Below are 24615 nucleotides of genomic sequence, written 5' to 3' on the forward strand. Positions count from 1 at the left end.
AACTTCCATTTGAAAATAAATTCTACCTCGTCATTCCCCCCCCGTTTGTCTTCTATAAAACAGAACCTATTTTTCTCCTCCTTTTTTCACCACTTGCTTTTGTTCCAAATTTCCCTGCACGTATACTTTGTAAACATAGCTTTGCCCCTCCCTTCCCAATGGTTTAATTTACTAGTTTGGGTTTCTTTGCATTTATTCTAAAACACCCTTTTATTGCTTATTCTGTCTTTCCTTTGTATGACTATCCTCTTCCTAATCCTCATATCTATTTCTCTTAGTTCATGATGCTCCCTCCTGTGTTCTCAAACACAGAAAGTCACAGCACCGTATCACAGTATGCTAGAGATTGGAAGGGACCTCAAAAGATCATCTAGTCCAATCCCCCTGCCAGAGCAGGAACACCTAGATAATGTTACACAGGAATGTGTCCAGGCGGGTTTTGAATGTCTCCAGGGAAGGAGACTCCACAACCTCCCTGGGCAGCCTGTTCCAGTGCTCTGTCACCCTCACTGAGAAGAAGTTTCTTCTCAAGTTTAAGTGGAACCTCTTGTGTTCCAGTTTCTACCCATTGCCCCTTGTCCTATCATTGTTTGCCACTGAGTAGAGCCTGGCTCCATCCTCGTGACACTCCCCCTTTATATATTTATAGACACTTATAAGGTCACCCCTCAGTCTCCTCTTCTCCAAACTATAGAGACCCAGCTCCCTCAGGCTTTCCTCATAAGGGAGATGCTCCACTCCCTTAATCATCTTTGTTGCCCTGCGCTGGACTCTCTCCAGCAGCTCCCTGTCTTTCTTGAACTGAGGGGCCCAGAACTGGACACAATATTCCAGATGGGGTCTCACCAGGGCAGAGTAGAGGGGAAGGAGGACCTCTCTCGACCTACTAACCACCCCCCTTCTAATACACCCCAGGATGCCATTGGCCTTCTTGGCCACAAGGGCACAGTGTTGGCTCATGGTCATCCTGTCGTCCACTAGGACCCCCAGGTCCCTCTCCCCTACACTGCTCTCTAACAGGTCGTTTCCCAACCTATACTGGAACCTGGGGTTGTTCCTGCCCAGATGCAGGGCTCTACACTTTCCCTTGTTATATTTCATCAAGTTATTCCCTGCCCAACTCTCCAGCCTGTCCAGGTCTCGCTGGATGGCAGCACAGCCTTCTGGTGTGTCAGCCACTCCTCCCAGCTTAGTGTCATCAGCAAACTTGCTGATAGTACACTCAATTCCCTCATCTAAATCGTGATGGGTCAGTCCCAGTACTGACCCTTGAGGCACTCCACTAGTTACAGGCCTCCAACTAGACTCAGCCCCATAGACTACAACTCTCTGGCTTCTCTCCTTCAGCCAGTTCACAGTCCACCTCACTACCTGATCATCCAGTCCACACTTCCTCAATTTAGCTGTGAGGATGCTGTGGGAGACTGTGTCAAATGCTTTGCTGAAGTCAAGGTAGACCACATCCACCGCTCTGCCATCATCCATCCACCGTGTTATTTCCTCATAAAAGATTAAGAGATTGGTCAAACATGATTTCCCCTTGGTGAAGCCATGTTGACTGCCCCTCATAACCCTCTTATCCTTGATATGCCTTAAGATGGCACCAAGGATAAGGTGTTCCATTACTTTCCCAGGGATGGAGGTGAGGCTGACCGGTCTATAGTTACCCGGGTCCTCCTTCTTGCCCTTTTTGAAGACTGGAGTGACATTTGCTTTCCTCCAGTCCTCAGGCACCTCTCCCGTTTCCCAAGACTTGGTAAAGATGATGGAGAGTGGTCTAGCAATGACTTCCGCCAGTTCCCTCAGCACCCACGGGTGCATCCCATCTGGACCCATGGATTTATGGATGTCCAGATTGCTCAACTGGTCTCTAACCCATTCCTCATTGACTCAGGCAAACCGCTCCGTCGACCTGACTTCATCTAAGGTCTCAGGGGTACAGGGCTCTTCAGGACTGCCTGCAGCAGAGTAGACAGGGACAAAGAAGGCATTCAGTAACTCTGCCATCTCCGTATCTTCTGTCACCAAGGCACCCATCCCGTTCATCAGTGGGCCTACATTGCCTCTGGTGTTAGTTTTGTCTGCCATGTATTAAAAAAAACTGGACCTTGAGCTTGTTTGGAGGTTCTAGCAGGGGAGCGCAGCTACCGTATACCCGTGACCGATGAACGGTACCGCCTGTATCGGGGAAGGTCGTCCTCTTCGACCAAGCGCAGAGCTTCGGGAGGGACGCACGTGGAGCAGTGAGGGAGGAAGGGGACACCCGCCTAGCCAGCCAGATCAGCCGAATCAACCCTGGCGATCAATGGGGTGACAGATGTCGCAGCCAGATCGCCCTCACATCCAAAAAAAAAAAATTATTAAACCTCTCACAGTGCTTGAGTTTTGGATCAGATTCTTCAAGGTGGCACTTCCTGATACAATGTCTCATGGTAGTTTGTTTCAGGATCCAGGTAACTATTAAGAGTTTTACTCATCTGCCTGCTGTACTGTTCCTTTCTCGGAGACATAGATACCATCCAAGAATTTCCTGATATCCTTGTTCTTGACTGTAGTGGCTTGCTGGATCAGGGCAGCTGAATTGGAGACCAATTCAATGTCATTCCCTTCAAGGATCAGCTCATCTTTTTGGGCTTGAGATACTGCACAGGAAACACCTGGCCTCATGTGCACTCTGCGGATGTACTTCTCCCCCAGGAAGTTCCGGATTTCCACAAGGGAGCTGTTATCCTGTATAACCACGTTGATGGGAAAGTGAGCATACACCGATCTCATCTTGTAACGAAAGCCCAGCGTGACACCCTTTATCATGTTTTGTACATGACTGCAAATTGTGCGAACTGTTGCCAGTTCCTTTCTGTTACCCCACCACTTGTCCACACGTAGCTTCTTGTGCTTCTTTCCCAGGAGAGACAGCTCCACATTGATGTGGTTAAAATCCCTCTTCAGGGTTCCTCTGGGGCCCTTGACAATGACTGTCCGGCCCTTCAGCGACACACTGACTTGATCGGGGATGTCAACAGTCTGGTTGCTGAGAATGGTCTTCATTCTCGCAGCTGGCAGCGCGGAAACTAAACCATAACTAAACTTTACTCTGAATGTAGATGACTACTGTTGTGTTACCAGTGAGTGGTGGCAGAATGAGTTTGAAGATGCAAAGACTGTTCTGCAGCACCACCTTACATGGATTTTATACCATAAGAAAGAAACACAGTGCATGCCTATAAAAGGAATAGAAGTCATTACATCAATTCTGCCATGAGTCTTGATTCTTAAAATCAAGAAGCCGCAATCGGATCTCCAACTCCAACAGAACTACTAGGATGAGCATTTCTAAGCAATACTTTTGCTGTATATTAGATTTAAGTTTCTTTCAAAACATTTTGGTGCACATGAAAATAGAGGAGTGTATACTTACAAAGTTCGTAGCACCTTTTGCTCTTCGCATAAATTAACAGGAATACTGTTTATCTTGGTCCCTGTTAGAGTTCTGTGAGGAAAAAAGGGAAAACATAAATGTTTGCATTGTTGCTGGGAGATGGCATGTAAGAGCAGAATAAGGATGGTATCTCAGCTACCAGGGTGCTAGATTAACCATCAGTTTGTTTGTTTGGAAGCGGCCAAGTTTTCTGGCTTTCAGTTCTGTGAGAGAGAAGTTAGTATCAATGGGCTTTTCATAGGCTGTTATCAGCTCACCCTATTAAAAGAATAATTAACAGGCACCCAGATACCACATTAAGGAAAGCTATATAATTACATTTTTTGACAGGAAGAGAACATATAAGTAGTCACTCTCCAGACCCACTAATCGTGTTTCAAACACTTCATGAGAGTGTCAAAGTAAATAAATTATTGCAAAAGATTTCTGTAGAAGATACTTACAAGCTCTCCAGGTTAACAGTTCCTGTCAAATTAGGAAACCACTGCACCATGCTGGCACCCCGAATGACCCTAAGAATATTCCCACAAAAATGAGCTGTAAGCTATCAGGTAGATATTTTCACTAACAAGACATTCTAACATTCTTACTGCTTTTGTGTAAGTTTTACACTTGAACAGTATGTAAAAGTATTTTCACTGCTTCTTATACTAGTAATATGCTTAATAAATCAAACAACTGGAATTCATCAAGCTGATAAGAGTCATATCAATACATGCATACGAAAAGGGCATAAACTCATAGGTAGTTTGTAGTTCAAAGTTTGAAACCTTGCTCCGCTTCACTTACTCGTCACCCTCAGAATTATCTTTTGAGAATGTGCATACACTAACCTGCAAAACATTCTCACAATGCACATCCCTGTTCAAAAAAACACCTAGGATATATTGCAGTTTGTTTAAGTAGGAACCTGAGCATTTGGCCTGAGGTTATGTGTCTTATGCAAGGCAATCAAGATTAAAAAAAAAAGGTTGTAGAGCATATTTACTAAAGATTCTTAACAAACTGGATATTCCCAACAATAACAATGTTTATTAAAGCTTAATGCAAAAAAGTTATAAGGCAGTCATAAGATTTAGTTATTTTGAGTTCTTAGCCACAGCATTTCATATCCTTATATCCATTTATTGTTACTGTATAGTTGAGAGTATACTTACAGGGAATGCAGATCTGAGAGATTCTGAAATGCTGAGTTCCCCACAAAAGACAAAGGATTATCATACAAATGTCTGGGAAATAAAAAATGTGTTTTAATCCTTGTTCTTGTTCTTACAGTCACTGTCTGCTACATACTAAAAACAGGTGCATAAAAATTACTTACATTGTTCTTAGAAGGGGGTTTCCTGCAAATGCACCATCAGGAATTATGGAAATGTAGTTACTGTGAAATCCCCTAAAGATATTGGAGAAGAAAAAAAAAAAATTAAAAATATACTGCCAGTAGATTCAACCAATAGTTATTTTCTTCACACCTACTCAATTTCCAATCATGCCAAAACCAGGATTGTAGATACATAGGAATAAGTCAAACTGTAGGAATAACTTGGAAGGAATGATTTCTGTCTTCTGTACATCAGGTAAACAAAAAATATTTAATTAGAAAGAAACTATCTCTGTCCCAAAACATAATCCTGTGCTTTCTTTCTTCTTCCTTCTCTCTTAAGGAGGGGAGAAGGAAAACATGTGCGGTCAGTGAATATCTAATTCTGCTACTGGGGGCCAAAACCAGCTCAGATTCAGGATCTATGGTAATGGTTCTCCTTGAAGAAATTGCTTACTTATACAGCTCCAAAATGAATTCAATAGGTTCCCTGTCTAGCTGATGATTATATTTTCCTTTAATTATAGCTTCACTTAGCACTACTTAATCTGATTTAGACTGCTGCATAATAAGACAAGCATTCCTAAATCCTGGATTTTTTTTTTCTCTTTATTTATGAAAAGGAGAAAGAAAACTGGTAAAAAGGGAGAATAAGTAATACTCACAACTCCTTTAGACTTGGCAGTGCTTTTATGGCTTCAGGAAACTCTACCATGTTATTATAATTTAAATCCCTAGAAGAAAAAAAAGTAGGAGAATCATAAAATTCCTAACAGTGGTCATGAATTGTCAAAATAAGGTTTGTTTAAGACAATTCAATGAAAATAAAAAGTTCTCAGAAGATCTTTAACTAGACCATAGAATAACTTAACTTATATTTAGCCTTCTAATGTTTTACATGTTTTATAACCAGCTAATAACTTAGGTAAGATATTTAATATTATCTAGAGGATTACGCATATTAAGTCAAATGCTTCTTTAAAGCAAAGCTCGTTATTTTTCAACACCTCATAGATTTTTCTTCACTAGAATTTACATTGAAATAAACTAAGATTTCAAAGTAAAAAAAAAAAGAGTAGACAGAAATGACTACTCTTTATTAGCTTTCAGACTGTAGAAAACAAAAAGTAAATACGCCATTAGGTAATAGCAGACCCTGTAGCAAAACCAATTACAAACCCTGAACAGGAGAAGAGGGAAATCTCATCACACTGATTCAATACACATCAGTGACAGGGAACTGTTGAAACCAGTTAACCTGTCACCATTCCAGCAGTAATGTCAAGACCTGCTACAGCTGTGTTTCTGTGAAACAGACTCCTTATGAGCAGCAAAAACTCATGTAAAAAGTCTTGCATTTGCTATGCATATATACATAGCATCTAATTATTACTTAATTGAGGTTCTAAGAGAATGACAACACAGTTGGAGTAAGCAGCATTCCTGGACTCATCCAAACTCTTCATGTTAACAGAGGCTGTCACTGGCTTGCTCTTGCCCTCCTTCATTTGTTTTATTTATTTAGCATTCTCCCAAGCATACCAAAATGTGCCACTGAGGCAATACTGCATATTAGATGTTTGATCTGTGAGACAAAGGGAAGGGGGGAATGTAACCCAAGCAGCTGAAAGGCATTCCTTGGCAAGGAGACACTCTGGAGATGGAGTAGTACTGCAGATGTGGCATCTGGCCACCATGGACACCCCATACTGACAGGAGTATGAAGTGTCAGCAGGGACAGCATACACAAGGTGAGGGGAAGGTGATTCTTCCCATCCCCATCGAAAAGAACATAAAGCTCACTGTTTCAGATAAACCAGTCCATTATCTTAATATCTGCCAGTATTTGAAGTGAACTCAAGTCAATCTCTTGTATGAGATGCTGAGAACCAGGAGCTGGGCTGTTTCCTACCAGCCTGCAGAGGATCGGTTCAGGAGCTGAGTGGACATGTGAGAGACAGTCTCAGTGGCAGGCAGTGGTGCCCACCCGGTATTGGAGGAGACATGGAGAAACAGCTCTCTGGGGCCCTCTGAGAAACCTCCTGTTGTCACACAACAGTTCTGGCAGTGTATCTTAAATGTGTTTAAACCTACAGTAAATCTGAGAAACAAATATTTGTCCCTTATCACCCACAGGGCCACTTAAACACTTCTGATATATCCATCAGAAGTCAGTGGAGTGCTATGCAAAGATACACCACCCAGATCAGAGCTAGGAACATTAAGAGCTACATCATCCAGCATGACATTTCATCCACACTAATGTTTACCTGCTTCTCAATATAATTAATTAGTTTTGGTGGAGCACTGCACTGATACTAGCCTTCGGTTCCAAGACCTGAGTTGGACCCGAGTGTTGGTGCTGTGCTGCATGGTGCATACATGACTTATTTGCAAGATCTTCACCATACCAGTGACGTAACCTTAATTAAGCTGAGAACGAGACAAACACTGACCAATCCATTACTTTAAGAAGCATACTTACAAGGTTTCAAGGTTGTCTAATCCATCAAAGCAGTGTTTTCCTATAGTTTTTATTTTATTATTATGAAGATGACTAAAAAGCAAAAACAGAAGAAGTATGAAAGCAAGTTAATGATTTCATGCAAGTTAACACATTAGCATGTATTTCTATGAAATCAAGGCAGTTAAATGGTTTAGAAAAAAACACTGCATGAGGTAGGTTATGCAGAAGAATGTCTTTCACTTCCAGACAGAAATATTTCATCCTCATGTGGAAACAGAACAGATTGCCTACAGTCAAGACAGCCTATTTTAAACCTTTACTCACAATCCAGAAGGGTAATAAGAATATGCTTGAACATACATAATTTTTCATATCATCCTTGGAGACCTCATAGCAGCCTTCCAGTACCTGAAGGGGGGCTATAGGGATGCTGGGGATGGACTCTTCGTTAGGGATGTAGTGACACGACAAGGAGTAACAGGTTAAAACTTGAACAGGGGAAGTTTAGATTGGATATAAGGAAGAAATTCTTTACTGTTAGGGTGGTGAGGCACTGGAATGGTTTGCCCAGGGAGGTTGTGAATGCTCCACCCCTGGCAGTGTTCAAGGCCAGGTTGGACGAAGCCTTGGGTGGCATGGTTTAGTGTGAGGTGTCCCTGCCCATGGCAGGGGTGTTGGAACTAGATGATCTTAAGGTCCTTTCCAACCCTAACTATTCTATGATTCTACACAGAAACAGGTCTGTGGCAGATAATATTTTCTTCTTGTAATATCTCTGAAAGCTTACTTTGACAAACATTGGTTCAAAATATCCATTACTAAAATGAGATCTGAGGAACATATGCATCAAGCTCACTACCTATTTTCTATTTGACTTTTTGTTTAGGAGAAAGTCTTTAAAAAACCTTCAGTGGATTGTCTAGTACACATGGTCTAATCTCGTGTTGGCAGTATAGGCTGTTACTAGACAAGTGAGCTAAAATATAGAAAAAACATAATTTTCAGTGCCATCCAAGTAATCAAAGTAACTGAGGAGAGAATCCAAATAACCTATGAAACAGTTACACATACTCACAGAACAACAAGACTTGAAAGGTTTGTAAATGCATAGTCAGGAATGTGTGTTATTTTGTTGAGAGCCAGCGTCAATGCCTGCAGAGAGGGCAGATTGCTGAGTGGGTAGATGGGAACTTCTGTCAGACTGTTGTCATCCAGCCAAAGGTGACGCAACTGCACCAGACCCTCAAAACTGTCTTCTGGTATGGCAGTAATATGGTTGGCATCTAAACGCCTACATTAAAAGAGAAAGAATTCACACAGTAAACTCACAAACCACAGATAAATAAAAATACCAATTAAAAGAAAGCTTCATAAAAAACTTCTCAGACACTTTTAATAAAACATATTAACAAATTCATATGCTTATAATCAGCCTGTGATTATAACCATATTGAATTAGGAGCATATAATGAATATATTAATTATAAGCATATTTAATTATAAGCAAAGTGAATTGCTAACTGTAGACATCTCGCACACACGTACAAAACCTCAGCTGCTAACACCAGAACAAGTCTTTAAAATGGTAGCTTGGTAGTGCATCAAAGATTGCAGATGCATTTATACATTTGAAGTGATTATCATAGACCCATAGAATGGTTTGGGTTGGAAAGCACCGCAAAGCTCACCCAGTTCCAACCCCCTGCCATGGGCAGGGACACCTTCCACTAGACCAAGTTGCTTCCAAGCCCTGTTCAACCTGGCCTTGAACACTGCCAGGGATGGGGCAGCCACAGCTTCTCTGGCCAACCTGTGCCAGTGCCTCACCACCTTCATGGGGAAGAATTTCTTCATAAGATCTCAGCTCTATCTCCCCTCTGTCAGTTTAAAGCCATTCACCCTTGTCCTGTCACTAAATGCCCTTGTAAAAAGTCCCTCTCCAGTTTTCTTGTAAGCCCCCTTTGGGTATTGGAAGACTGCTCTAAGGTCTCCCCTGAGCCTTCTCTCCTCTCCTGTAGCTCCTCCTGTAATGTATTATTCCTATAGCTACACTGTTGACAGCATCACTCCACTTTTTGCTGTGGTGCTGCTCTGCACCTTAAGTGACTAATTTAGAGAACTGCCTTTAAAAGCAGTTCTTGAACAGTCAGAGCTATGAATTATCCTTACGAATAAAATATCTTACCATTAACCAAAACTGAGAAATTTCCCACTCTTGCAGCACCTGCTCCTTCCTTACACATTCCACAATGAGGCAAAATAGCGCATCAGCACTGTTGACCATTGTACATTATTGGATTTGCCATCACGCTTTTCCCCCAAATGAACTCCAATCACAAAGACTGGTGGTAGTGACACACATGGAAAGGGACTTAACCGCCTTCCACACAGAAAGTCAAGCCAAGCGCGACACTTAGCTCTGCTGCAGTTACCGGCTTATCTATGCTGTGGGGCTTCACCTCATCTCCAGGTTTCAAAGCAAGAAAGAAGAACTCCACACCTGGAACCCTAGGAGGCTGAAACACATGTCTGCAGCTCTGGCTCCAGACGTAAAGCCCTCATGACAGGAGGTGCAGGTGCTGGTGGCAGAATCTCACCCAGAATCCTGATCCATGACAACTGACAAACCTGATACTGCAACTCTTTGTCTAATGGCTTTAGCAGCAACAGCAGAAATTCTTATGCAAGATGACGTGCTTTTTCCTCATGCACAACACTCTGAACCAATTTGGTTTGGCATCTTCCTATTCTAGCAGTGTGGTTACTTGAATAGCATCAGTGGCAACCAGGGTAGGCAAAAGACATGGATGGGGACACATTCAGGTTTGTCTACACTATGTCATATAAGCAGATGTGTTGTGAACAGAAGTAGAAAACCACCCATACTAAAAGCTTAAGCTTGGATTTACACAGATGGAAGCCTCAGAAACAGGCAGCAGCAAGGGGTGACCCAGGAAGAAGCAAAACATTAATAAAGCAATATTCTTCATATGGAGCTGGGAGGAAAGGTCAGCAGTGACAGCCCACAGGATGAAACAAATGGACTGTAACCCATCCAAGCCAAGTTAGAGCTGTGAGCAACAGGCAGTGTTTGCCTGTTGTCTGCCCTGGAGGCTGTCTGCTCAAGGTCAACACACAGCTGAACCATGGTGACACTGCTGTGACACCTTGCATAAGTGCCTTTAAACAACTGGTGTACCAGCCCTACGATGTACACTGCTGTCTGGGGAGGCAGAACACATACACCCTCCTCCATTAGCATCGATGACACAAATCAGCACGGGTTTTAACTTCCATTAAGGCATTCATTGTGTTTCCAAAGCCATGATCAGACATGCTCTGGGAACTCTAGCTGAGTTAGTTTAAGAAGTCGTTGCCCTCCAGCCTCTTGTCCTGTCCCTCTCTAGGCTGGCAAAGTGGACCAAGTGACTGTGCTGCACTTTGTCCGAGGCAGTCATGACAACTTAAACACTGAGTTTGAAGAGAGAAGACAGGCTTGATGAAGAACTGATACACCTAATCTATATCCATAAAAGAGAGTTTTGTTGTTGTGATGTACATGGTTTACAGATTTGAGCATATTAGGAAACTCAGCAGCTGAATTTCCATGTAATAAAAAAACAAGAAATACACCAAATTAAGCAACAAATACACATACAAGTGGGAACTTTCCAACCTTTCTCTGCAGCCAAAGGCTCTCTCCTAAGATGAGCAAGGTGCCATTAGCTCTAAAGGCATACATCAAAGAGCTAATTCCTATGGTTAATATACTGGCATCCCCTTATCATTTGCCCCATGGTCTGACAGGTGTGTACACTATTCTGTTTGAATGCTTTTAGGCTGCACTGTGACGGGAACATTTCAGAGAAATTAAATGCCTGATGATAATGAAGAAAAAGGGCGGGGGGGGGGGGGGGGAAAAAGCCTGAGGCTGTGCTTCAGAAAGAAAAAACCAAACTAGACGTTACCTGTCTTTCTTCTCTTCCGTAAATTCACACACCTCCCTGAAGATCAAAAGAATTACTTTCCAGTGGAATAAACAGATCTGAGTCTTCTCCAACTAATTTCTCTCTGCTGTCCTGCTGATTTTTTTGGTTTTGTTGGGTTTGTTTTGCTTTGTTTTTAACTCGTTTTTGTTTGTTTCATTTTGTAAGCAAGGCAGCGTACCCAAAAGGCAGGCCTTAGTTCTTGTGCATACCTATGTCTGTACTTTCAGTGTGCTTCACACTAAATTCATGTACACTAGCAGACTGGAAAACCAAAACACACAATGAAGCCCTGAGCTGAGGAGCACCTCCTCTCCCACTCTTAAAGCAGAAGATGACCAGAGGAAAGAAGGATGCGAGCAATGAGGCAGCTGAACTCTCACCCAGGCAGAACAAAGAGGTCACGGAGATGATGACAAACCCTTCATCCCTACCTTGCATTGCCAAAATCTATGTCCCCCAGTACAAGTGGATCGAGCACCCAAGTAGCTGCATCTTCAACTGATGGCTCTGCACAGCCATCCAGTCTTTTGTTCATCTTCTGACCACAGCAGTAAAACTGGGGGGGCAGAAAAGACCACCACCCACAGCTGTCATTGAGCAGGCAGGTTTCCAGGTGAAAAAGGGTGCATTTCAGGCTCTCTGTCGCCTCTCTGCCAACTTTTACCATCATCTTAACAAATGCAATGTCTAAATAGAGTTGAAAGTAATAAACGATGCCAAATCAAAAAGCCCAAGCCAAGCAGAAAGACAGGACCTCGTGCTGTGATTATCCGTGCACCTCCTACCCTCCATTTACATAGTGACTTTCAGACCTCTGCAGCTGAAAATCACTGTGCTACAGAAGCCAATGGATACATCACTAAAATAAAAGTGGACTGTTCGCCCTGAGTTTTCTTTGACCTGCATTTCCAGTTTCGACAAGAAAACCTGTGATTTACAAATAGCAACAAGCAGAGCAGTGAATGAGTCAAAGTGGTTATTACGTTCAATGCAAAAAACTCAGCTGAGATGCTTCTATTTAGTGTGAAATGCATGTAACAGAGGACTTCGTGAAACAACTGAAAAGCAAACCTAGAATATTTAACAACATCCGCAAAATAACATAACTAAGGACTGTGCCTTTTCTTTAAGATGGGACAAGGGAATATTCACTACCTCATATAACCAGCAAAGTACAAGTAATATTCTTCACTTGGACTAAACTTTTACAAAGACTGTCCTTTTCCACAAAAAGTGTTAAAGACTATGTTCTTTAAATCAGAGCTTGCAGCATGTACTTAAATTCCTAATCTTTTAGAAGCTACTCCAATTCCAGCTTCCCTATAGGCACTGGCTTGTGAGAGACCTTTACATTTTAGTCCATAAATTCAGAGTTCACTTGTAGAGCCATCACCTTCACTTTTATTACCTGTCAGGTTCCCTCCTAAAACAAACTCCAACTTCCACCAGAAAGAAGAGCAGGAGGATGATATGACCCTATATATTCAGCAGCTCTTATATAAGTATTTGACATATTGTTAAAACACGCAAAGAACATGGCAACTTAAAGGACTTCAATCAACTCAGACTTAAGGAAACTCAAGCTAGGATGAACTCCTACCTCAATTCAAACAAATAAAAGCTATGAAGTCTAACACAGACACACACACATGAAATTGTTATATTTATATAGACACAATGTTTTGTTGGCATCCTGTAGCCTCTCCAGGCATTATATGGTCAACTCTTGCTCTCCTGGAACAAACCACAGCAGCATGCCAGCAGCCACTGCTGTAGATGCTCCCTGACGAGCCAGCCATGCTCCTCGCTGCACGAGATACATCTCATAAATGCAGTCTCAGTAATATTATGAATGTACTGCCATACATTAACCCTATTTACTTGGGAAGAGGAGACTATGGCAGATTTGTTTGTAGCTACTGTCCCAGCCTCGCTAACTCTCACTGTGATCACACTGGGCCTCCCAGGCTTCAGGGACTGGGAAATTTTAACAGCCTTGTACTAACAGCAGTTTAACACTGATGCTAATGAAAAGAAAAATCACTCCCAACTCTTGTGTTAAACCACTTCTGCTCAATAGCAATCATTAAAGAGCTTTTGCTCTTTAAAGTGCTCCTCCAGAAACCACAAAGAAATCACTCAAATAACAGTGGAGTAGATTTTTAGGTTTTGAAGTTGAGTACTGATAAGCCTGGTACCTAGGAAATCCTGCTACAATGCAAGGCAACAAACCCACCATGTTAACAGAGGTACTTTAAAATACTCTGCACGTTTGCTTACTGCATATCAAGCAGCGGCTCTCACTACCTTATGTGCTGAGAACATCAATACCAGGATTTCCTTTATTCAACAACAAATTTACAGCAGCTCTCAAAGTAACTATACACACCAAAGCTATTTCAACTGCCAGTACTGATGTGCCAGCACATCTATTTCTTCTAAGTAAATGTCTAAGATGGCACCAGAGATCATACAAAGTTTGCTGCAAATTACGTGCAGAGGATTCAGCTGATCTTTACCTACATGCTGTGTAACTTCAATTATCCCACTTCAGTTTCTGGTAATTCAGTTTCTAAATAATTTCCTGATCTTATTTAAACATTAAATTTAAACAATTCTTTAAGCAAGACCAGAGAGTTTAAAAAAACCCAAAAGGCTACAAAAAACCCAGAGATTCCCGAAGCTCACAAGAAGTACCCATACCTCACTTTCAAGAAAACCAGAACAGCTTTTGAAGGTGAACATGGCATAGAAAAATGAGACTCTCGTAATTCAGCAAGTATGTGAAGTTCATGGAGCAGTATATTTAAACTGCTGCATATTTAAAGATTTTTCAGCACAAACATGCTCAGGAGAGCTCTTCTACATTCTTTACTCAAAAAAAAAAAACCAACAAAAAACAAACTGCAAGGAAGAAGAGCATACTCAGCATATTTAAATTGGCATTGCTTATGCAGTTTAAAAAAGACATGTGGGTAAATTTCTTCTTTCCCCATTCTGGTGCCGATAGTTTAATCCCACAGTTTAACACAGACTCACTGAAAGGCTGGTCCCCTTTAACCCTTCAATAACAGCAAAGCAGGGAACTAAAAAGAACTCTGAAGACAACCCATTAAAACTTGGTTAGTTGAAAAACTATCTGCCACTGGTAAAGGTTCGCACTACATGTAAGACCTTAGAATGCTTCCTAATCAGTCATCACTGCTAATGAACATCATCTTCCCCAGACTATCCTTGCAGACACCCCTATCCTTCAAAACTCTATACTCCAGAATCACAAAATGATCAGCATAAACCATAAAACACTCTTTAAATCTAGGGATTTAAAATCCCTAAATAGGGAATCCTTCCTAAAACAAGGAACACTTAGAAATGCATACTTTAAATGTGTCCTGTCTGACTGAAATAACTCTGTCTGACTGAAATGCCTTCCATCCTCTGTCCCCACCTTTTTACCCTGCATCTTTACCATGCAAAGCAAGATCCTGCTCTTGGTTCTTTCAGTCCCAGACTTAAGACCCCAGTCTTTTCTGCTGGGCCAAGTTGATTTCCTCTCCCAGAAAATATAATCACATCTCAGTTCAACACATTCATGCCTCCTGCTTTATCCTGCTGCAGGCCTGTTCCAGCCTTCCAATATGGGAAGGCAGACTGCAAAACTGGTTCTAATCCTGCAGTGGAGGCTGTAAGCAGACCAGGCTAGAGAGCCACAACTGCTATCAGGTACCGCAGACAATGACGGCTGACCGCATGCATGAAGACACTTACCCTGCAGCTCAGGTGAACACCCACATGCAGAGAAAGGCAGGAGCTATCACACTAGAGTGCCATACTGGCATGATCCCAGTACCCGCAATTTGGGACTCTGGCATAACAGCGTAACTGCAGTGCTTTGAACTAGTCCTGCAGAACACTCCAGTATTCCCTGCATGTAGGCATGTGTGCACATATGCAGGGACAGTAACTCAGTGATTCCTGACCTACAATGATAATAAATCATCTCCCATACACGAGCAGCTACTGACAAGCTATCAAAAAACGACTCCTGGATTTGATGGCAAATGCCCACTAGAATTTGCAGCAATTACAGTTCTGGAGTTTAAATGGAACACTCAAAGCATCTAAAATTCTTTGCTTATCACAGACTCAAAGAATGGTTTAGGTTGGAAAGGACCTTAAAGATTGTCCAGTTCCAACCCCCTGCCATGGGCAGGGACACCTTCCACTAGACCAGGCTGCTCCAAGCTCCGTCCAACCTGGCCTTGAACACTGCCAGGGATGGGGCAGCCACAGCTTCTCTGGGTAACCTGTGCCAGTGCCTCACCACCCTCACAGGGAAGAACTTCTGCCTAAGAGCTCATCTCAGTCTCCCCTGTGTCAGGTTAAAGCCATTCCCCCTTGTCCTGTCCCTAGAGACCCTTGTCAAAAGCCTCTCTCCAGGTTTCTTGTAGCCCCTTTAGTCACTGGAAGCTGCTCTAAGGTCTCCCTGGAGCCTTCTCTTCTCCAGGCTGAACAAGCCCAGCTCTCTCAGCCTGGCTCCAGAGAAGAGCTGCTCCAGCCCTCAGAGTATCTTCATGGCCTCCTCAGGACTCACTTAAGCAGGTCCTCATCCCCCTTGCGTTCGAGACCTCACACATCCTGCCAGATAGACTTTTCTGGGGTGCTAGACAGCAAGTTTCCACTCGGTAAAACTCTTTCATTTTGCTAAATCTCACCTCCTTAAATAAAGGCTCTATTCTAAACCTCTTTCAGAGGCCAGAGCTGGGAAAATATCCAATGTAAACAGAAAGTAAAGAGCTGTTGTTTAGTATTCTGAACCAGGCTGGCTAGTGGCCAGCTATAATATAAACATTAGAGATCATGAAGCTCCTGTAACCATCATCTTTATTTCCACCCAGGTATGTTTACCAGGCTTGTTAATATATACAGTGTGGCAACCATCTTCCCACGCAGCTGGGACTGGAGCACATTAAGAGAAAAATTGGATAGTGGATACAGGGTACAGGAGTTGCAAACCAAATGATTATCAATACATTATAAAGTTTTATGAACAAGTAATTTGTGTCTCCACCAAGAAAAAAAAATCCCCCTAAAGCCTACTTCAGAGCAAACTGTGAAACTGCCAAGAAGAGTCAGTTAAGTGATGTTTAAACTTGCAGGTTTTGGATGGAGATTATATATTTAAAAGGCAGAAGCAGGCTTTTTACATCTATTCTGCAAAGAGTTGTTTGTTTTAGAATAAAGTCACAGCAGCTCAGGAGCTTTAAACCCATTTTTGCCACAAAATCCTTTGGGCGAGAAATAAATTGCTTTTTTTTCCTTTTTTTTTTTCCCCCCTCACTTATTAAAGAAATCAATAAAGCAGCATCCTGACACTCATGTTTCCATGCTCACACACACAATTCAGGAAACTAGTCCTACATTTCTTTGCCAAAAGGTGCTCCCTACATTAGTAGGGAATATGCATAATTACACTGTAATCCTGTGAGTGATGCAATAAACTGAAAGTTTCCCTGAACTTTGTTAAAATGACAGATCTGCGTTCTGGTGAAAGAAACAAACTGCCCAGGAAAAATGCTCTACATTTCTTACTACACTTGTCTCAAAAAACAACTTGCTTTCAAATTGCTGCCAATCCTCAAAAACGGTGTGATCTTCAATGCAGACAGATGTCCTTGTCAGGAACAGAGATGCGGGCAACCCAAAGTGTGAGGCACAGCAGTGGAATTAAGAAAACGGATATAAAAAGTTCCTTGTGTGCCTCTTGACACAGATGACTTCCAGACTGCATTTGCCCGTCTTATTTCTAACAGCTGTTCCAAAGGCCCAATTTAGCTTTCCTCAGAAAAAGTAGTAACAAGTAACTTGCTACTTATTAAACAATTTCCTCCTTTTTCACCTTCTTAAAATTTATACAGTTTATCATTTGCCTAGCAACAATGAAGCTTCCAGAAAGAGAAACCTCACCACACTCAAAGTTGTTACTATTAAATTTTAATTAGAATGATGTTATGTCAAGCAATTATACTGGTTACATTATGCAATATTACATAAACATGCCATGATTTTTTTTCAACAACCAAAGTGTCTCTTTTTTTTAAATGGCTCTAACATGATCTTCTTTCCAACCATATTAAAAACATATGAATTTTTAGAAAGAGAGAGATGCTGGCTTAATTCATTATTTTTCCTTTAATTTTGTCCCTTCCCTTTTGCACATAAAGTTATCATCAAACCAGTAACTGCAGATTTGATATATTGAACTTTAATTCAAGAACAAACATACTGCAAACAAGTAGAGGAAAAAAAGCACATTAATTGAACATGAAAAGATAATTTGCAGACAACAAAGGTATTTACTAAAGCAGTTTCTGGGTTTTGCATTACTGAAATTCAGGAAGCCAGGAAGGTGTTTTGTTTTGTTTTAAATAATTACTAAAGGGTTATTCACATCATATAACACGAAGGATGTATCTGCACAAAGTGACAGTGGCACTCAGACCAAGGTATTCTGTCTACTACACACAAACCCCAAGAGGGAAACATTACATTCACAAAATGGCTGTAAACTGAAACTTGCATCTGTCCTGCTCTTGGATCCAAAAGACTGGAAAAGCTCCTGTCAGCTCATGGCATCAAAACTCATTGCTCCCTCCTGCTATGTGTTGTGCGCTTCCCATGCTCACCATGGTGGACAGGAGATACTTGGGGTAAGCAGCCCAGCAGAAGCAGCTCTGTGGCTCTGTGGGATAATCTGCAGCCCATCTTATTCTTCTGCCCTGTGCTGCTTACTTACTGTGCTTTCTTCAGGTGAAAAAGGCGGGAACCCACACAACTAGGAGGAGGTAGTGGCCAAGATCCAAGTTGAGGGAATGCAGAAAGCACCTTTGCAAAAGTTGCACAATAGTTTGCAAAGCCATCTTGCAAAACTAATTGTTTTTTTTCCCTCCCCCAAACTGTTCCACAATCTGATGCAACACAGAAAGAAACAAGATTTTAGGCCAGAAACCTGAATTTTGGCACAAAGGGAAGAGAGAATCTGCCCCCTCTCTCCGTATGTAAGCAGAAAGGAGGAAAAATCTTGAAGCCCTTCCCCCATCTGCCTCCTCATCACAGTGATAAGCATCTACCACCTAGAGAGCTGTAACTAACTAGTAAGGTCTGATTAAGATGCTTTATAAAACATAATAAGCCATGAGATAGTATAAGTATGTATGAAATACCTTGCGAGCGACTAGCAATAATGGCTGAGGTATTCATAACTGTCTGTGTGATTTCAACACCTTCCAGTAAAACCAATACTATGTGTGTCTCAAGCAATACTCCTTCCCAGAAACCCCTTTTCCTCCTCCGGATACAAAAGACTTGGGCAGGATTCTTTTTTTTTTTTTTTTTGCACAACATTTTAAAATTGCTTGAACACCTTAGGACATGCAAGAAGGATGATAAATGTTTAACACCATCACCACTACATTTATACCTTAATCTTGTACCTGTGTTTGAGTTTTGAAAAAGTTTGGATTTGGGTCACCCCACCAAAGATGACAAATAAAATTCCTTATCAACTTAGCTTGGGAAACTTTGCTCCAGTTGAAACTGCAAATATCTGAAAGCACGGTTGCATTATTGCACATGCATAATTGTACTTCAAAACTTGACAGAATGAAGAAAATGTGCACAAAGTGACTGAAAGGGGAACTTGGAGAACAGAACAAAGTACAAAAACTTACAAGGACTGTAAACCGCTCAACCCTCTGATGGCCTCATTAGGTACAGTCTTCAGCTGATTGTTCTGTAGGGTTCTGTAAAAATCCACTGCGTTAGTAAAGTGCAATTTGACAATAATCTTTACCAACAGTAAAAGTGGCAGACGAGCCCATGGTCCTGTTATGGCTTCACAAATTTCTAGCATACATAAAAACACGTAGAATTATCAAGCCCAGATACCCAAAGGCAAGGATGAAACAACAAAATCGTCTATTTCAGTTTTATTTACATCCCATTCATTAACTGCATGAATTTGCAGGGAACAAGCCTCTGACATAATACTCTGAAATTCCCCTGGGAGTTCAGTGGGGAGGCTGAACAACTTAACGCTGCTACAAATTTGCTACAATGCATGATATTTTACCGTTTTCTTGTGAAATCATCCTATACATGCTACGAAATACACAAACCTCTAATTTTTTCTTAAAGCCACATCAATACACAATGCATTAACAATCTAATTTACAAAGTGAGTTCACAACAAAGCACCTCTGGGCACAACATGAAAAAGACACAGAATGAAATCAGAGCCAAACTGAATTAAGTTATACTGGGGTTTCATAAGAAGTTCTCTTACGGGACAACATATTATTACATGATGAGTTCTTTTATAAAGAGAATTTAAATAACTGAGATCTCACACATTATAAAACCTTCCTAGATTTTGGTGCATACTGGGATAAAAATGCAAGTGGACAAGTAAGTTAACTGTTAATTAATAGCCACATGCCCAGTGTTTCAAGAACTGCTAGAACCTCAGGCACCTTTAGGACTGAGTATCCTGATGAAGACGCCTTCAAGAACCTTGACGCTCTGCATTCAACTCACAAAATATCACATTTAGTAGTTTTGCAGATGGGCAGTTTCCTAATCTGTACCCTGCTTAAGCTGTCTGTTTATAGTTCTTTCTTTACAACTTCAGGGTCCTTTTCCACTACTGATTTTTTTTTAATATCTGCTGAATAAACTATCCATTACCCTACTAGCCACTGGAAATATTTATATCAGCATAAATGCTACAACTGCTACATACAGGTTTTTAGAACCACAAGCAACAGAAAGCTCTTTTTATCCTTAGCTATGGAAAAACAGTTGAAATGAATATTCTTGTCTCAGAAAGGAAAACAAGATATGGGAAACAGGGCACACAGCTGTTTGGGGTTTTCTTTTTCAACTGAAACTTTTTTTCTAATAGTAATTCATTTCACTCAAAGCACCAAACTCTAGAAATTATTTCTATCACCATTAAAGGTCAAACAGAGTTTTAAATAACTGTAAGTACTAGTACTACCTGATAATGTTGGGGCATCTGATAGAGTAAGCTGAAGGGGTGGAAGAAAACAAAAATCTTTAGGTGGCTTTTTAGGATTTTTCATTCTTAGGATTATTCTACAAGATATACTTCAGAAGCAAGTAAGTGTTATAATTAAACACAGTAATTACGCTTTAGTCAGGTTCACCACTGTTCATCATCACTACTGTTTATCATCACCACTTATAACAGGCTTTGTAATATAAAAAATAAAGTAGAAGAGCTAAAATGGGACAGGGAGAGCAAAGATTTCCTCCAGCCTACCAGTAAACAGGCTGGCTGTGCACTAAGAAAGCATACGCTAGCTATTAAGCTTTAAAACCCAATTACTTACAGAACTTTGAGTTCTTTCAACCCAGACAACGCCTTTGGATGGATAAAAGAAAGGTCATTGCCAGCCAGTCGCCTGGAAAAAAATTGCAATAATAATTTCAGTCATATAATAAAGCACTTGTACAACCATCTAAGAAGGAAAAATCACAGATACATCAAATGTTGCAAGCAGTTATGCATTCTGTGTTCAATTATGCCATATTCATGACCTTCCAAGTTGGCAACAGTTACTTCAGTCATTGCACATTTTTACCTACAAGAACACATTACTCAGCCTCATGGATATATTCTGCAAACACGCTAGAAAAAGCACAGCCCAGAATGATAAAACAATCTTCTTATGACACTGGGTTTGAAAAGCGCATTTACCAACTATTAACACAATCCCCTGGCTTTCAGCATTGATTTGCTGAAAGCCATGCTCTGGTACCCACGTGGTTTTAATCTATACAGCAGTTTCTAAAGAAAGTTAATGCAGTTAAGTAAAAATAACTAGCTGCTATCATGAAACAGGGAAAAGTTTCTGTGAGAATCCCAAATGTGAAGATGATATTTGCAAGCAGGCAGTATGTTCACAGTGCTGACAACTGACAGGATGCCTGCTGACATTACCAAGACATAATCTTGATAATATTTCATCTTTTGGGTCAGCTGTTTGGACAGACATTTCAGGAAAGAAAACTCCTTTGGGGGAGGGAGAGAGGGAACAGGATCCTCAGCTGTATTCTCTCTCAAGATGTGGCTGGTTTCATACTTAGGACTTCAGACACTAACATAAAGTAAATTGTGAAAACCACCATGATATTAAAAGCAATAAATATAGGAGATTCTGCAGAAGACAAAGCAGGAAAGCAGAAACAGCAGCCAAAACAGCTGCTTTCAAAGAGCTTGCTCCCCCTTCCCCCATGTCCTGACAAGCAGACCCTGTGTGGTCCAGCCTTCGTTGAGTTGCTAATAGTTGTGACACGAGGTATTTTATTAAGGATAAAAGACAGTGATGCAGAACACCTGGTAATCTGTAGCTGCCAAAGATGCCATCATTGCAGCCAAAGTATTTGCTTTCAGACTTGATTTCACATCCAAGCTAAGGAAAAGAGATGTTATGGAGAAGGTTGTACAATGAAATCACCCAGTGGAAACACTATGTACAAGGCACTATGTGTTAATAATTAAACAACAGTCAGTGTGCTTTAACAAAGGCAACAGAATATCAAAACCCACCTCTGCTGTTGCAGGGTACTCTGAAGCAAACCAGCCACAGTAAGGGGAAAGTATTGTTTGAAAGAGGCAGAAGAAGGAAATAACAAGACCATCATCTAAAGCACCAGCTTGCCAGAACATGACAACATTATTATGTTTTCATCTTAGCCTCTGTTTCTAACTGCATAAAAGAGATTACCCAAATTATTTTGTGCCCACATAAATCTGCTCGCAACAGAATTGGTGACTTCATAAAATGCTGCCTGATAGAGAGGATGCTAGTTACGTTTATCAAATGCATTTGACAAAGATAGATGGTTTCATTTACAAACCAAGACAGAAGAGGATGGCTTCTCATTAACAGGAAGGTGACTATAGCAGCAGATACTATCTGATTTTAGAAAAGTGTTTGTTAAAGCAGGCCTTGGTATTTGTTTAGTCTTTCTATTTTCATGCACACCCTAACTGCCATAGCTATGGCTCTGACATCCTTACAAGCATGCTTAAATCTCAACTTCTCCTGCCTGAAGAAGCGGAGATCTCCGGACTGCTGAGAAAGGCTTGTCTGTGTGGCTTGTGTGTAACCAAAGAGAAATCACAAGCAAAATAAAAAGAATCAATGTAATTTATTCTTGAAATCTCCTGTCTGCAAACAACCCAAGACTCTTGGTTGATATTCAAGGATCACCTGCTACAAGCTCAGGAGTGCTGCATCCCAACCAGAAGGAAGTGCAGCAGGAGGGCCAGGAGACCTCCTTGGATGGATAAGGAGCTCCTGAGGAAAATTCAAATGAAAAAAGAGGCTTATGATAAGTGGAAGCAAGTACAGGTGGCCTGGGAAGAGTACAGGGATGTTGTCCGGGAAGCTAGGGACCAGCTTAGGAAAGCTAAGGCCCAGTTAGAATTAAACTTGGCTAAGGATGTTAAGAATAACAGGAAGGGATTCACAGGTACATAGCAAATAAAAAAACAGAATAGGGAGAACGTAGGCCCCCTCCGGAAGCTCTCAGGAGAACTGGCTATGCAGGATTTGGAGAAGGCTGAGGTTCTGAATGACTTCTTTGCCTTGGTCTTCACTGGCAAAGGCTCTGACCGCACCACCCAAGTCTTGGAAGGTAGACGCGGGGATTGTGAGAATGAAGACCTTGTGAGCCCACTGTAGGAGAGGAGCTGGTTCGAGACCATCTTAAAAATCTGAACATGCACAAGTCCATGGGTCCTGATGAGATCCATCCGCGGGTCCTGAAGGAGCTGGCGAATGAAGTTGCTAAGCCACTGGCCATCATATTTGAAAAATCATGGCAGTCAGGTAAAGTTCCCGATGACTGGAAAAAGGGAAATATAACCCCCATTTTCAAGAAGGGGAAAACGGATGACCCGGGGAACTACAGACCAGTCAGTCTCACCGCCGGTGCTTGGTGACAGCCAGCATGGCTTCACTAAGGGGAAATCCTGCCTGACCAATTTGGTGGCCTTCTATGATGGGGCTACAAAACTGATGGACAGGGGTAGAGCAGTTGATGTCATCTACCTGGACTTGTGCAAAGCGTTTGACACTGTCCCACACAACATCCTTGTCTCTAAATTGGAGAGACATCAATTTGATGGATGGACCACTCGGTGGCTAAAGAACTGGCTGGATGGCCGCACGCAAAGAGTTGTGGTCAATGGCTCAATGTCCGGCTGGAGACCAGTAATGAGTGGTGTCCCTCAGGGATTGGTGTTGGGACCGGTCTTGTTCAACATCTCTGTCAGTGACATGGACAGTGGGATTGAGTGTGCCCTCAGCAAGTTTGCCGATGACACCAAGCTGTGTGGTTCAGTTGATACGCTGGAGGGAAGGAATGCCATCCAGAGGGACCTTGACACACTTGTGAGTTGGGCTGATGCCAACCTCATGAAGTTGAACCATGACAAGTGCAAGGTCCTACACCTGGGTGGGAGCAATCCCAGGCACAGCTACAGGTTGGGCAGAGAAGAGATTCAGAGCAGCCCTGCGGAGAAGGACTTGGGGGTGTTGGTTGATGAGAAAATGAACATGAGCTGGCTTCAGTGTGCACTTACAGCCCAGAAAGCCAACCGTATCCTGGGCTGCATCAAAAGGAGCGTGACCAGCAGGTCGAAGGAGGTGATCCTGCCCCTCTACTCTGCTCTTGTGAGACCTCACCTGAAGTATTGTGTGCAGTTCTGGTGTCCTCAACATAAAAAGGACATGGAACTGTTGGAACAAGTGCAGAGGAGGGCCACGAGGACGATCAGGGGACTGGAGCACCTCTTGTATGAAGACAGGCTAAAAGTTGGGGCTGTTCAGTGTGGAGAAGAGAAGGCTGTGTGGAGACCTCATAGCAGCCTTCCAGTATCTGAAGGGGGCCTATAGGGATACTGGGGAGGGACTCTTCATTAGGGACTGTAGTGATAGAACAAGGAGTAACGGTTTAAAACTTAAACAGGGGAAGTTTAGATTGTATATGAGGAGGAAATTCTTTCCTGTTAGGGTGGTGAGGCACTGGAATGGGTTGCCCAGGGAGGTTGTGAATGCTCCATCCCTGGCAGTGTTCAAGACCAGGTTGGACGAGGCCTTGGGTGATATGATTTAGCGTAAGGTGTCCCGGTGTTGGAACTAGATGATCTTAAGGTCCTTTCCAACCCTAATTATTCTATGATTCTATGAACCTCAGGATTTCAGAGCTGTGGCATCATTTTTCAAATACCTGGCATTTTTAACATGAACAAAAAATTCCAGATGGCAACTAAACACTCCCCTAAATTCGCTTTATTGTCAGAAGC

General features: G+C 41.9%; 2 protein-coding genes across 8 annotated transcripts in view; both read right to left on the reverse strand.

Annotated features, from left to right (window-relative positions):
• The window catches only part of LGR4 (leucine rich repeat containing G protein-coupled receptor 4), a 93265-nt gene that overhangs the window by 11292 nt on the left and 57358 nt on the right, over positions 1-24615 (reverse strand). For all 7 annotated transcript variants that reach the window (XM_062614212.1, XM_062614211.1, XM_062614216.1 and 4 more), the window contains 9 exons: positions 20630-20701; positions 18947-19018; positions 8303-8518; positions 7246-7317; positions 5426-5494; positions 4761-4832; positions 4597-4668; positions 3883-3951; positions 3419-3490 (listed from right to left, as the gene is read on the reverse strand). In XM_062614212.1, the coding sequence (XP_062470196.1) occupies positions 3419-3490; positions 3883-3951; positions 4597-4668; positions 4761-4832; positions 5426-5494; positions 7246-7317; positions 8303-8518; positions 18947-19018; positions 20630-20701 (786 nt within the window). The remainder of the gene's footprint in view (positions 1-3418; positions 3491-3882; positions 3952-4596; positions 4669-4760; positions 4833-5425; positions 5495-7245; positions 7318-8302; positions 8519-18946; positions 19019-20629; positions 20702-24615) is intronic.
• On the reverse strand, positions 2379-3070 carry LOC134161420 (large ribosomal subunit protein uL6-like). The gene has a single exon (XM_062614220.1). The coding sequence runs from the start codon at positions 3046-3048 to the stop codon at positions 2470-2472; it is 579 nt and encodes a 192-aa protein (XP_062470204.1). The 5' UTR covers positions 3049-3070; the 3' UTR covers positions 2379-2469.

This window comes from Pezoporus occidentalis, unplaced genomic scaffold (genome assembly GCF_034315485.1).
Source record: "Pezoporus occidentalis ecotype Australia unplaced genomic scaffold, CSIRO_AGI_Poc_V1 ctg173, whole genome shotgun sequence".
In the NCBI taxonomy this organism is placed as follows: domain Eukaryota; kingdom Metazoa; phylum Chordata; class Aves; order Psittaciformes; family Psittacidae; genus Pezoporus; species Pezoporus occidentalis.